We start from the raw sequence: 13,807 nt of genomic DNA, 5'->3' as shown, positions 1-13,807 counted from the left end.
AAGATTCTTAAGAATTATCAGAAATAAAGGGGACGTCTGGGTGGCTCAGTCATTAAGGGTCTTGCTTTCCACTCAGGTCATGATCCCAGGGTCCTAGGATCAAGCCCACATCATCTAGCTCCCTGCTCAGGGGGAAGCCTGCTTCTCCCTCTACCATTCCCTCTGCTTGTATTCCCTCTTCTAATGTCTCGTTCTGTCAGATAAATAAATACAATCTTAAAAAAAAAAAAGAATTATCAAGAATAAAAATAGTCCTTTGAATTGTATTAATTATGCATTATATTTACTTACTCACTTACTTGCTAACTTACTTCCTATTCAGGAAATTTTTAAGTATTTGTAACATACAGATTAATGAACCCCAGCTTAAAAACTGTCACCTGACTTCAACAATTATTAACTCATGGCCAATTCTGTTTCACCTATATCCCTGCCCACTTTTTCCCCCCATATTATTTTGAAGCAAATCCCAAACCATTCACCATCTCTTCTATAAATATATCAGCATATTATAAATGAGGATTCTTTCTTTTTAAAACAAATCATAATACCATTATTATGCCTTAAAAAACGTAAAAATTCCTTAATATCATCATATACAGTGTTCAAACTTCCCACTGCTTTATAAATGTCATAATTTTTGTGTATGCTGTCTAGTTTAAGTTCTGAAATTTGTGTAGTCTGTATGGTAACTTTCAAAGAACTCTACATTATTAACCAGAATACCACTTCCCTGACAGATAACAAAATCTAATATAACAATAAGAGAACTGTGAAACAGAACAATCAACTCTTTATAGTACAAAGGTATTTGTAAGAGTTACATCCTACGTCTAAATAGATTGACACCAGCGATTATAAAAGCCAAGCATTCTAGCCTTATCTAACTGGTTCTTTGAATCATTTTTAAAGTCCAAAATCTTCAGCTTTCCAAGAACAGGAATCAGTTAAGAACTGCAACCTTTCTAATTAAAAAGTTCCCTCCTTGAACCCTCCTACACTGCTGGTAGGAAAGCAAGGTGGTACAGCCACTCTGGAAAACAGTATGGATGTTCCTCAAAATGTTGAAAATTGAGCTACCCTACGACCCAGCAATCTCACTACTAGGTATTTACCCTAAAGATACTACTGTAGTGATCCAAAGGGGCATGTGCACCCGAATGTTTATAGTAGCAATGTCCACAATAGCCAAACTATGGAAAGAACCTAGATGTCCATCCACAGATGAATGGATAAAGAAGATGTGGTGTATATATACAATGGAATACTATGCAGCCATCAAAAGAAATGAACTCTTGCCATTTGCAATGATGTGGTTGTTACGTTGAGCAAAATAGGTCAATCAGAGAAAGACAATTATCGTATGATCTCTCTGATATGAGGAATTTGAGAGGCAGGGCGGAGGGTTGTTGGGGGTAGGGAAGGAAAAAATGAAACAAGATGGGATCCAGAGGGGACAAACATCAGAGACTCTTAATCTCACAAAACAAACCGAGGGTTGCTGGGGGTGGGAGGGTAGGGCTGGGTGGTTGGGTTATGGACATTGGGGAGGGTGTGTGCTATGGTGAGTGCTGTGAAATGTGTAAGCCTGATGATTCACAGACCTGTACCTGTGGGGCAAATAATACATTGTATGTTAATAAAAATAATTAAAAAAAAAAAAAAAGCTCCCTCAAGGCTTCTAAGGGTAAAAAGATAAGACCCACATTCCACATAAAGAGAATTCAAAAACAGGGTCAAAACTCAAAACCTACAAGGGCTAAGCAAGTTAACTAATTAAGTGGGCTGAAGTACTACAATTAAGAATGACAGGCACCGTAAACTGGAAAGTGTACAACTTATATAAAGGGAGCTACTGTTAATTTCAGCATACTGTCATGCAGAAACTAGGACCCGGGGTTGCCAGATCTTTTCAATGTTGACAACGTAATGATAATAAAAAAAAAAAAATTGTTCAGGCCAAACAAAACATTATCACAAGCTACGTACAATCTGCAAGGAACTGCTGGGGGACCTCTAGTCTAAAAGAGTAAACAATCCTCACAAAACTAAGACACAGGAGTACCTTTATTTACCTATAGATTGTATAGATGGCCAAAACAGCATTTCTTCTAACATAGCTGTGTCGGTGCTCTAAACAAGCACGGATAGCTGGCATTAAAGGTTCTAGCAATTCTGCTTCTTTCAATTTGCAAAGAAAACGAAGAGTGGATCCTCGAATAAATTCGTTAGGATGCTGAAGATCCTGATAAAATTTAAATATGAAATGTTGAATTCCAGCATTTTACAAAACAACACACAGTGAAGTGCAAAATTTCTTTTTTTTTTTTTTTTTTTTTTTTAAAGATTTTATTTATTTATTTGACAGAGAGAGATCACAAGCAGGCAGAGAGGCAGGCAGAGAGAGAGGAGGAAGCAGGCTCCCTGCTGAGCAGAGAGCCCGATGCGGGGCTCGATCCCAGGACTCTGAGATCATGACCTGAGCCGAAGGCAGTGGCTTAACCCACTGAGCCACCCAGGCACCCTGAAGTGCAAAATTTCTTATGAAAAAAAAAGAAAGTAGGTTTGTGGAAAAAGATCTACATTATCAGACAATTTCCTTCAGATTCCTGTCAATTTTTACTTATTACATCAATGTCTCATATTCTATGTGTTACTGTTTTTTTTTTTTTTACTAGTAACATAAAAACGCATGGAAAGGGGCGTCTGGGTGGCTTAGTGGGTTAAAGCCTCTGCCTTCGGCTCAGGTCATGATATCAGGGTCCTGGTATCGAGCCTGGTATTGAGGAAGCCTGCTTCCTCCTCTCTCTCTCTGCCTGCCTCTCTGCCTACTTGTGATCTCTGTCTGTCAAATAAATAAATAAAATCTTTAAAAAAAAAAAACAACGCATGGAAAATATGTCCAAAGAAAGTAACAATAAAACTTTCTACAATAACTTTTCACAACTTCAGTTGCAATTATTGATAATTTAGATCTTATCCAAGATTTCATTTTAAAAATGAAAACAAATCCCATTCCACCAATTTTACAATTAAAATCAAAGCAATATTCAGAAATAACCATGGTTTGGTTTACCTTTCTGTATGCATCACATACAAGGATCATTTCATGTAAAAGTCTCCCATCTGGAGTTGTTTTAGGAACAATTTCCCAAAATACCAAAAGTAATTTTTTGATGGTATGATCCTGAAGGGGTAGCACAAAACGAATGATGGTCATCAAAAGTCCAGGAAGCTTTTCACCATTAAGAATCATAATGATTACTTTCTTTAAAGCTTCAGTCTTTGACTTCACATCTCCTTTTTCTGATTCAAAAAAAAAAAAGGCACAATCATTTCAAAGAAAAATTCCTCAGGTTATTTTATAATTCACAAAGTAAAACATTTTCTCACTTTATCAGTAGTAATTGTAATAAAGGCAGTAAAGAAAGTGACAAGGGTTCTCGACCTAGCTCTACCATAAACAAGCTGAATGACTTTACACAAGTCATTTATCTCTGAACCTTATGATACTTTACACAGAACATGAAGGCACCGGATTAGATCTCTGGTCCCTAACCCATGGAGTTAATGCAGAAGCCATGAATCTGTAGGTATACCAAATGATGCATGTCTCAAATACATACGTAGCTAGTTTTCACAGTGTAAACAGAGGCTGTTAGAATAAGTGCTTCTGAATTCAACATAGCTTTTAGTCAATGGAAGTTATAACCACTATCATGAGGGGAAAACAGGGAAGATCAGTGGCTTTTTTTTTAACATTAGATCTTCAAACTCAAAAAGGCTGAGGGGAGGCCTGGGTGGCTCAGCTGGTTAAGCCTCTGCTTTCAGCTCAGGTCATGATCCCAGGGTCCTGGGATCGAGCCCCTCATGGGGCTCTCTGCTCAGCAGGGAACTTGCTTCTGCCTATCTCTCTGCCTACTTGTGATCTCTGCCCATCAAATAAATAAATAAAATCTTAAAACAACAACAACAACAACAACTGGGGGTGTCTGGGTGGCTCAGTTGGTTAAATGTCCACCTTTAACTCAGGTCAAGATCCCAGAGTCATGGATCAATTCCTGCATCGGGCTCCCTGCTCCACTGGGAACCTGCTTGTAACCCACCCCTAGGCCTCCCCCTGGTCATGTGCGCTCACTCTATCTCAAATACATATATAAAATTTAAAAAAAAAAACTGTAAAATGATGAACTATTAACCTGTGCAAACAATTACAAAGCATCACCTACTTCCCCCTCTCTCTCTGCCAGCCTCTCTGCCTACTTGTGATGTCTGTCAAATAAATAAATAAAAATCCTTAAAAAAAAAAAAAAAAAAAAAAAAGAAAATGCCTTCCCCCCATAAAAAACAAAAAAAAAAAAAAAAATTTAAAAAAAAAAAAAAAAAAAAAAAAGAGTACATGCCCTGCCCACTGAGACAGCCAAGTGTCCTGAAAACTTTTAAATTATAAGAAAGAAAAAGTAATCAAGTTTATTCATTAATGTGCATTTCATTCTACTATCATACATAAACACACACATACACATAAAAAGAACTATCTGTGGCTTTGGTATATAGGGCTATAGGTTTAAGTGACATAAAGGAGGGTCTCTTTTTCCTTCTCTAAAAGTGGATCTCAATAGAAACCGAGTTATTAAGAAGCCTAAAATCAGGAGATAATTCTATTATTGCTGATTAAGACGTGGGAACAGGCAAGTAAAATACTGTCTCCTTTCAAATGGCAAACTACCTTCTAAAAGGATACTTTAAAGACCTGAAGCATAATTTTCACTCTTCTTTGTTTTAAACAGTAGTTACCATTTAAGTAAAACTTATTTTTAGTAGTTCAATGAAACAAGAATCATTATTTTGGAATGTGCCTTACTTTGGAAAAAATGTTTTTCACAGAATCACTCACAAAAAGGATACCGAGTATACACTTTTAAAATCCAGAAATATACTTGTTTTCTTTTAGTAATAAATGCTTTAAAAAAGCTTAAACCTTTTTAAACCTCAAATGCTCAAAAAGCTTAAAACTTTCCAGAAAACACATGCATATTCCAAGTTCAATAGGTGGCAAACCCAAAGAACAAAGTTATTTTGGTTTTACAAGCTAAGTAATAAGAAGTTAAGTACACAAAGGAACTGAAACATTCAAATACACATTCTCAACCTGTTACCTGCAAAGAACTGTCAGCTACACTTAAGCATAATATATTAAACTATACAAGCTATTATGTTATCGTGAGGAATATCTAACAACTAAACTACTATATTTCTTTAGCTTTACTAAGCTAAGCTGACATGTTTTATTTCCAAAAACCAACACTGCAAGTCTAAATGTAACAAGTTTTCTTTCTCTAGATTTTATTTCTTTGAGAGAGAGAGCCAGAGAGAGAGAGCAGGATCAGAGAGAGAGAGCAGGATCAGAGCGGAGGGTCAGAAGGAGCAGCAGACTCCCCACTGAGCAGGGAGCCTGAAGTGGGGCTCAATCCCAGGACCCTGGGATCATGACCTTAGTTAGCAGAAGGCAGACGCTTAACTGACCAACCACCCAGGCGCCCCAGGTTTTAATTTTTATTAAGACCCAAGTTCTGGGGTGCCTGGGTAGCTCAGTCTGTTGGACATCTGCCTTCAGCTCAGATCATGACAACAATGTGGGATGAGGGATCCTTACATTGGGCTCCCTACTAAGCAGGGAGCCTGCTTCTCCCTCTCCCTCTTCCTGCTGCTCTGCCTACTTGTGCTCTCTATCAAAGAAATAAATAAAATCTTAAAAAAAAAATCAAAGTTCTACTTAAGAGAGTCTAGAAAAAAGTATTTAGACAAAAATTAAGTATTTCTAATTACAAAGAAACTTGTAATGGAAATGAGCCTTTTATTTTCATTTTTTCTCCATATAATTTTCAAAATATCATCAGAGTTTACCTAGATCATTTTTTAAGCTAATTTCAGATGGTGGTTCTGAATCCATGGGCACGTTAATTAACGTATAGCACACGTTCTCCGCAGCCGTCATGGTTTCCGGATATAGTCAAACCTCGATACAAGATTTAAGGATGATAGATGCCAGAAAATCTAGAAAAACAGAACGATATCATTACAAGTAAACACACACACACACACACACACACACACACCCTCACACAAAACAAAAAACCACACACACACACAACCAGTAACTATCATGATCTTTACTGTCTAAAGTTCATTCAGTCTGGCTAATGAGTTTTAAAGTACTAGAAGGGTAAGGTCAATTCATACTGTGTCCCATAAAAACAATGCCTAATATGATAAAAGACACGCTTGTCTGCCTCGGTCTTAGGATATTATCTCCCACCCCACAACCCCGCCTAGGGCTTGAGAATGCTGTACTGCACACTAAGGCCCACAATACAGTGACAGTCCCCCAGTCCCGCCCAACCGTGTAACAGAACAATGATTTTTAAACATAACACACAATCTGAACTGCTCAAATAAGAAACCCTGTGCACGAAAACTCAGCTAAAAACCTTACAACATTTTCTTGTTCATGGGTGGACCCGACTGTGTGTCGGTCGGTCAATCAGTGCGCTGCACCCCCATCCCCTTCTGTCCCTCCAGCAAAGCAGCCCCGGCCTGGAATCGTGAACCCCTGGGCCCTAGGAGGGACCAGACCCCTGGCCAGTACGCAAGACCGGGAAGGGGCGTTCGGCCCAGAGCTTCCCAGCCCCCCGTTCTACTTCGCCAGGCCCGGACGCGAGCGGCCTAGTCGCTCCCCTTCCGCATCTTCCCGCCAGAGAGCTGGTTCCTCCGACCCAGCCCAGCCCAGCCCAGCACGCCTCCGGGATTGGGGGCTTTGGGCCCGCTACCTGGCTCCAAGGGGCGGCAGCTAGGGCAACGGTGGGACCGTCGACTGCGGCTCCAACCCGCAGCAGCAGCCGCGGCTCCGCACAGTTCTCCGCTGACGTGGAAGGGGGTGGGGTGACGAGGCCAAGCCACCCAGCCCCTACGGCAACTCAGAGAGGCCAAGTCTTCTCCGTCCTGCGCCTGCGCTCTGCAAGTATGCTCAAGTTTCTTCCTTCCAGTCCGCGGCGGTTTTAGGTGGCAGGGGCATCTGGGAAAGCTTAAAAGCTTAAATTCCTTTTCTAGCTCACCCACTAATAAACAGGGACTGTAACTAATTACTATTTGGGAAAGTCACTTCAGTTCTTTTAATAAGTGAGACTAGATTTTATGAAGATCCATTTCAGTTCTTAACCTCTCCAGGAATCTCGGTTTCTGCCTCTGCAGTTAGGCTGGGGTTGCTGGGACTTCGGCACTTTATTTCGTAATGGTTCCTTTCAAGATCCTTTCTGAGCATCCAAGAAATTAACATACATACATACATACATACATACATACATTTATTTGCAAAAAGGGAGATTGACAGTCACTATTTTAAAAAGATTTTACCTTTCTCCAAAAACCCAATTGTTGCAGCTACTAACAGCCATAGCACCTTCGGAATTGTTCTTGAGGTTCCATATGCCCCCACGCAGCACCTCCCCCTCAAAAACTTTTCTGGCCAATTGTTATTAAAAAAAATTTTTTTTGGAGGGGCGCCTGGGTGGCTCAGTGGGTTAAAGCCTCTGCCTTTGGCTCAGGTCATGATCCCAGGGTCCTGGGATCGAGCCCCACATCGGGCTCTCTGCTCAGTGCAAAGCCTGCTTCTCTCTCTCTCTCTCTCTCTCTCTCTGCCTACCTCTCTGCCTACTTGTGTTCTCTGTCTGTCAAATAAATAAATAAAATCTTTAAAAAAAAATTTTTTTTGAAGCCTTGAACAAAACACTGTGAATAAAAGACATCTGACAGAACTCACCCTTAACAGGTACATACTTCATTAGGAACATAGAAAACAAATATTGTCTCACATATCTAGAATCCAGCTATCTGAGATTTCTTCTTTTTAGAACCATCAAACAAAGTATAAATTCTTTGAGCACCCAAAATATATCACAAAGGCCATGTGTTCACATCATGTTCTAAGAATGTTCTTCAAACCCTATGTACTGATTAAAAAAGCACAAAACTTTTTATCTTGAAATAATTGCAGATACAGAGATCCCATATACTCTTTCCCTAGTTTCTCCCTACTAGGGAGAAAACTAACATTTTGTGGTGTACAGTTCAATATCAAATGCAGGAAATTGACATTGATATAATTTACTCCTCATTCAGATTCACCAGTTTTACATGCAGTCACTTCTGCATTTAGTTCTAGGCAATTTTACCTAGATTCATGTGACCATGGGGCACCTGGGTGGCTCAGTGGGTTGAGCCTCTGCCTTTGGCTCAGGTCATGATTTCAGGGTCCTGGGATCGAGCCCCGAATCGGGCTCTCTGCTCGGCAGCGTGTCTGCTTCCCCCTCTCTCTCTGCCTGCCTCTCTGCCTACTTGTGATCTCTCTCTGTCAAATAAATAAATAAAGTCTTTAAAAAAAAAAAAAAAGCTCCTGCCTTCAGCTCCTGTCATGATCTCAGGGTCCTGGGATCAAGCCCCCACATTGGGCTTTCTGCTCAGCAGGAGCCTGCTTCCCCCTCTCTCTGCCTGTGTCTCTGCCTACTTGTGATCTCTGTCTCTCTGTCAAATAAATAAAATCTTAAAAAAAAAATAGATTCATGTGACCACCACCAGGCATGATACAGAACAATTTCAAGGATCCTTCCTGCTATCCTTTTATGGTCACAGCCACTTCCCTCCTCACCCCCTGGCAACTACTAAGCTGTTTGTCCATATCTCTGTAATTTTGTCAAAGATGTAATATATATTAACTGTACAATGTAACCACAGAGATTGTATTTTCATGCAACATAATTCCCTTGAGATGAACCCAAGTTGTGTATACAACAGGTTGTTTCACTTCTGTGTATTCATGTTTAACATGAAATTTTACAAGAATTGTATCTGGTTTCCAAGCCCACTTATCAAGAAGGAACAATCTAAAAAAAAAAAAAAAAAAAGAAGGAACAATCTGTTGGCGTGAAATGAGACCCCCAAAAGCATAAAAACTAGACTTAGCAATAACAAAGCTCTGAGGTTTAGAGCCACCATAGTGCAGGACCAACCACACCCACTTCAACTGCCCTGGAGGCTCATTGTGTTACAGAAGAAAAAAATAATTTTTAAGATTTTATTTATTTATTTGACAGAGAGAGACAGTGAAAGAAGGAACACAAGCAGGGGGAGTGGGAGGGAGAAGCAGGTTTCCCACTGAGCAAGGAGCCCGATGAAGGGCTCGATGGATCCCCACACCCTGGGATCATGACCTGAGCTGAAGGCAGATGCTTAACGACAGCCACACAGGCACACCTACAGAAGAAAATTTGAAGACTTATCATGACCAAGTCATTAAGGAAACTATTAAGTATGAAAAGAAGACAAGACATAGTACATTTTATAAAACCTCATTTTAGGTCTGCACTTAAAATGTCATTGGCAGTGTATATACATTGTTGTGTACTCTTTTTTTTTTTTTTTAAGATTTTATTCATTTATTTGACAGGCAGAGATCACAAGTAGGCAGAGAGGCAGGCAGAGAAAGAGGGAGAAGCAGGCTCTCTGCTGAGCAGAAGGCCTGATGCGGGGCTCGATCCCAGGACCCTGAGATCATGACCTGAGCCGAAGGCAGAGGCTTTAACCCACTGAGCCACCCAGGTGCCCCTGTTGTGTACTTTTTTTTTTTTTTTTAAGATTTTATTGGGGCACCTGGGTGGCTCAGTGGGTTGAGCCTCTGCCTTCGGCTCAGGTCATGGTCCTGGAGTCCTGGGATCGAGCCCCACATCAGGCTCTCTGCTCGGCGTGGAGCCTACTTTCCCCTCTCTGCCTACTTGTGATCTCTCTCTCTTTCAAGTGTATAAATAAAATCTTAAAAAAAAAAAGATTTTATTTATTTGACAGCGAGAGAGAGAGCACAAGCAGGAGGAGCGGCAGGCAGAAGGAAAGGGAGAAGCAGGTTCCTCGCTGAGCAGGGAGCCTAATGCAGGGTTCGATCCCAGGACCCTGAGACCATGACCTAAGCTGAAGGCAGATGCTTAACCCACTGAGCCACCCAGCTGCCCACATTGTTGTATATTCTTTTTTTTTTTTTAAGATTTATTTATTTATTTATTTGACAGACAGAGATCACAAGTAGGCAGAGAAGCAGGCAGAGAGAGAGAGGAGGAAGCAGGCTCCCTGCCGAGCAGAGAGCCGAATGCGAGGCTCGATCCCAGGACCCTGGGACCATGACCTGAGCTGAAGGCAGAGGCTTTAACCCACTGAGCCACCCAGGTGCCCTGTTGTATATTCTTAAATACAGAGCTTATTCCATATATATCAGGACCTTATATACCTGATTTCCTCCTGACTTATAATATGCACCTTGTTTTGGGTCTTGTTTTTACTCTAGTATATAATTATATCATTTTGAATGCTTTTTCCTTTTTTTAAAGTTTTTTTTTTGTTGTTGTTGTTTTTGAGAGAGGGAGCACGCAAGAACAGGGGAGGGGTAGAGGGAGAGTATCTGAAGCAGACTCCACACTGAGCGGAGAAGCCCCAGTTGGGAGTTTGAACTCATGACCCTGAGATCATTACCTGAGCTGAAACGGAGTCTGACTGAGCCACCTAGGCACCCCTCATTTTGAATGCTTTTTTTTTTTTAAGTTTTTATTTATTTGACACAGAGAGAGTGAGACCAAGAGGGAGAACACAAGCAGGCAGAGTGGCAGGCAGAGAAAGAGGGAGAAACAGGCCCCTGCTGAGCAGAGAGCCAGAAACAGGGCTGAATCCCAGGACCCTGGGATCATGAGCTGAGCCAAAGACAGACGCTTAACCGACGAAGACACCCAGGTGCCCCCGTTTTTTCCCCAAGATTTAATGCTTTCTAACTTTTAGTTGAGAGCAAAAGCCTTGTCATATACCAAGAATCATAAAAATTTAGGTGTCCAGGAAATCAAAGCCTAGAGAAAAGGAACTTGTCCTCATATCACAAAATGGTCAAACATTGAAAAACCTGGAATTAGAAACTGAATCCTGTCACCTACTTTACTGCCTCTTATTTTTTAACCAGATGAGTTCTTCAAAGCTGCACCTATAGATGCCTAATATATTCCAGATGAGTTGAATATTTTTTAAGATTTTTATTTATTTATTTGACAGAGATCACAAGTAGGCGGAGAGGCAGGCAGAGAGAGAGGGGGAAGCAGGCTCCCTGCTGAGCAGAGAGCCCGATGTGGGGCTCAATCCTAGGACCCTGAGATAACCTGAGCCGAAGGCAGAAGCCTAACCCACTGAGCCACCCAGGAGCCCCGAATATTATTTTTATATCAGTGATAGGTTTAATGAGAGATTATTAGGGATTTGTTTATCATTATTTAACACAGATTAAACAGAATAACTAAATATAACACACTAGACAAAACAACAATGGAAATGCTTCACAAAGAACTCTGTACAAACAGTGGAGTTGATTGAATCTTATTGGGGTGGAAAGGATTTTAAGTTCTAAGGTCAGTGTATAAGACTAACATCATATATTAAAAAGATTACCAAGGGAGCGCTTGGGTGGCTCACGGTTAAGCCTCTGCCTTTGGCTCAGGTCATGATCCCGCATCCTGGGACTGAGCCCTCCCGCATCCTGGGACTGAGCCCTGCAACCCTGCAACGGGTTCCTTGCTCGGCAGAGAGCCTGCTTCTCCCTCTCCCTGCCGCTCCCCCTACTTGTGCTCTATCTCTCTGTCAAAGAAATAAATAAAATCCTAAAAAAAAAAAAAAAAAAAGATTACTAAGGGGCTCCCGGGTGGCTCAGTTGCTTAGGTGTCTGTCTGCCTTTGGCTCAGGTCATGATCTGTGGGTCTTAGGATCAAACTCTACATCAGGCCCCATACTCAGTGGGGCTCTGCTTTTTGCTCTCCCTCTATGGCCCCTGTGTCCATACCCTCTGTTTCAAATAAATGAAATCTTTACAAAAATAAAAATAAAAAGATTACTAAAACTGGCTCTGAGGGATGACTTTTTTTTTTCCCAGCTGAGCGCCAGTCAAGTAATTTGTTTGCATTTAGGGAACAGATACAAAATGTTACTTACACATTATCTTTAAACAACAGAATCACCCAACAAGGCAAGAGGCTCATACAATGCTAGGCACAGAGGAAGAGAGACTTGCCTGAGGCTTTAAAGAGATTATGAAATTTCCCACGTATGTTCCTTCCCCCAGACTATAAGAGCCATTGAGTGTGAAGGTGGGTGGGACCCCTCCCTCCCATTCACTTTGTGTGTGGAAGTTGCACATGCTCAAGCCAACTCTATGGTAGGTATAATGGCCACATGGTCCTTGTGGCCTCATCCCAAGCTCCAGTGGCCGATTCCTGGGTCTACTTCCAGAATAAAGACCCAACACCTCACACATTCCTGTGTTTAGTCAGGTCTTTCTCTCAACAAGGTTGCCAGAGTTTGTCTTAGCACTTTACCTTCAAGAAGCCAGAGAGATTTAAATCTACTAACACTTTTAAACTTTTGGGCAATCTGTAAGGGCACCTGGTTGGCGCAGTCAGCAGAGCGTTGTGACTCTTGGTCTTGGGCTTGTAGGTTCAAGCCCTACATTGGGTGTAGAGATTACTTAAAATATTATTTTTAAAATATTTGAGAGAGAGAGCACAAGCAGGGGGAGTGGCAGGCAGACAGGGAGAAGGAGAAGCAGGCTCGAGCTCTACAGCAAGCATCATGTGGGGCTTGATCCCAGGATGCTGGGACCACAACCTGAGCCAAAGGCAGACGCTTAACCAACTGAGCCATGAAGGTGCCCCCAAAATAAAATCTTTAAATAAAAATAAATTTTGGGCAATTTAGAAAAAAAATAAACTAACATTTTATGAATTTTAGAGTGTATAAGGTATTTTCACATAAATTTTCCCATTTAACCTTTAAAATAATTCTCCAAACAGCAACTAATTAGTAGAATTAGATCTAAAATCCAAGTTCCCTATCTACAAATGAACTGTTCCTCTCTAGAAAGATAGGAATCTCAGGAAATAAAAAACTCCACAAGGTTTCTAAGCAGCAAAATTTTGGAGTGTTTGGTTTGTAGATCAGATTTCCTCAAATTTCATTTTACATGGCCTAAGATAAAAATTGTATTGCAGTATCTGGATACACCACTCACAAAAATAATGGAAGGCTGTCTAAAGATTACGCCAGAGTGGGGCTGGACATGATAAGAGGAAATGATGGTTTGGAATTAAAACTTCCCTCTTGTCATTTTTGCAAAAGTTCCCTACACTGAGACCAGTGCTATCACTACTGCCATCTGCTGGTTGTAATGAAAAACCATTCATTTGTTAAAAACCTTGCTATTATGCTCCCTGAAAAGTCGTGGTTTCTCAGGTTTTAATAAGAATCTCCAGGGTTGGGGTGCCTGGGTGGCTCAGTGGGTTAAAGCCTCTGCCTTCAGCTCAGGTCTTGATCTCGGGGTCCTGGGATCGAGCCCCACATCTTGCTTTCTGCTCAGCGGGGAGCCTGCTTCCTCCTCTCTCTCTGCCTGCCTCTCTGCCTACTTGTGATCTGTCAAATAAATAAATAAAATCTTAAAAAAAAAAAAAAAGTCTCCAGGGTTGAACCCTGCAATTTGTATTCTGAACCAAATCTCCATGGATTCTCATGTAGCCAGTCCATACCTAGGGGATTGGTATAAGGCTGTGATAGATAAGAGGTACTATTTTTCCCCATCACTAAACCTAAGGCAAATTAATTTGGCAAACATGGCAGACTACCAGTTGTAATCTCATTACTATTTATAGTTGAAGCTACTTAAAAAACAAAAACCCAACACACG

The 13,807-nt window shown here is 41.0% G+C and overlaps 1 protein-coding gene across 2 annotated transcripts in view; it reads right to left on the bottom strand.

Annotated features, from left to right (window-relative positions):
- The window catches only part of LOC111159503 (coatomer protein complex subunit beta 1), a 38,219-nt gene extending 31,297 nt beyond the window's left edge, over positions 1-6,922 (bottom strand). For both annotated transcript variants that reach the window (XM_022522024.1, XM_022522025.1), the window contains exons 1-4: positions 6,831-6,922; positions 5,908-6,057; positions 3,077-3,306; positions 2,076-2,245 (exon numbers count right to left, since the gene is read on the bottom strand). In XM_022522024.1, the coding sequence (XP_022377732.1) occupies positions 2,076-2,245; positions 3,077-3,306; positions 5,908-5,998 (491 nt within the window). In that variant the 5' untranslated portion in view covers positions 5,999-6,057; positions 6,831-6,922. The remainder of the gene's footprint in view (positions 1-2,075; positions 2,246-3,076; positions 3,307-5,907; positions 6,058-6,830) is intronic.
- Between the last annotated feature and the right edge of the window lie 6,885 nt (positions 6,923-13,807).

This window comes from Enhydra lutris, unplaced genomic scaffold, assembly GCF_002288905.1.
Source record: "Enhydra lutris kenyoni isolate GAN:26980312 unplaced genomic scaffold, ASM228890v2 scaffoldscaffold68, whole genome shotgun sequence".
Taxonomy (NCBI): Eukaryota; Metazoa; Chordata; class Mammalia; order Carnivora; family Mustelidae; genus Enhydra; species Enhydra lutris.
The sequence above is the reverse complement of the archived record's forward strand: the minus strand, read 5'-3'. Positions and strand labels throughout refer to the sequence as shown.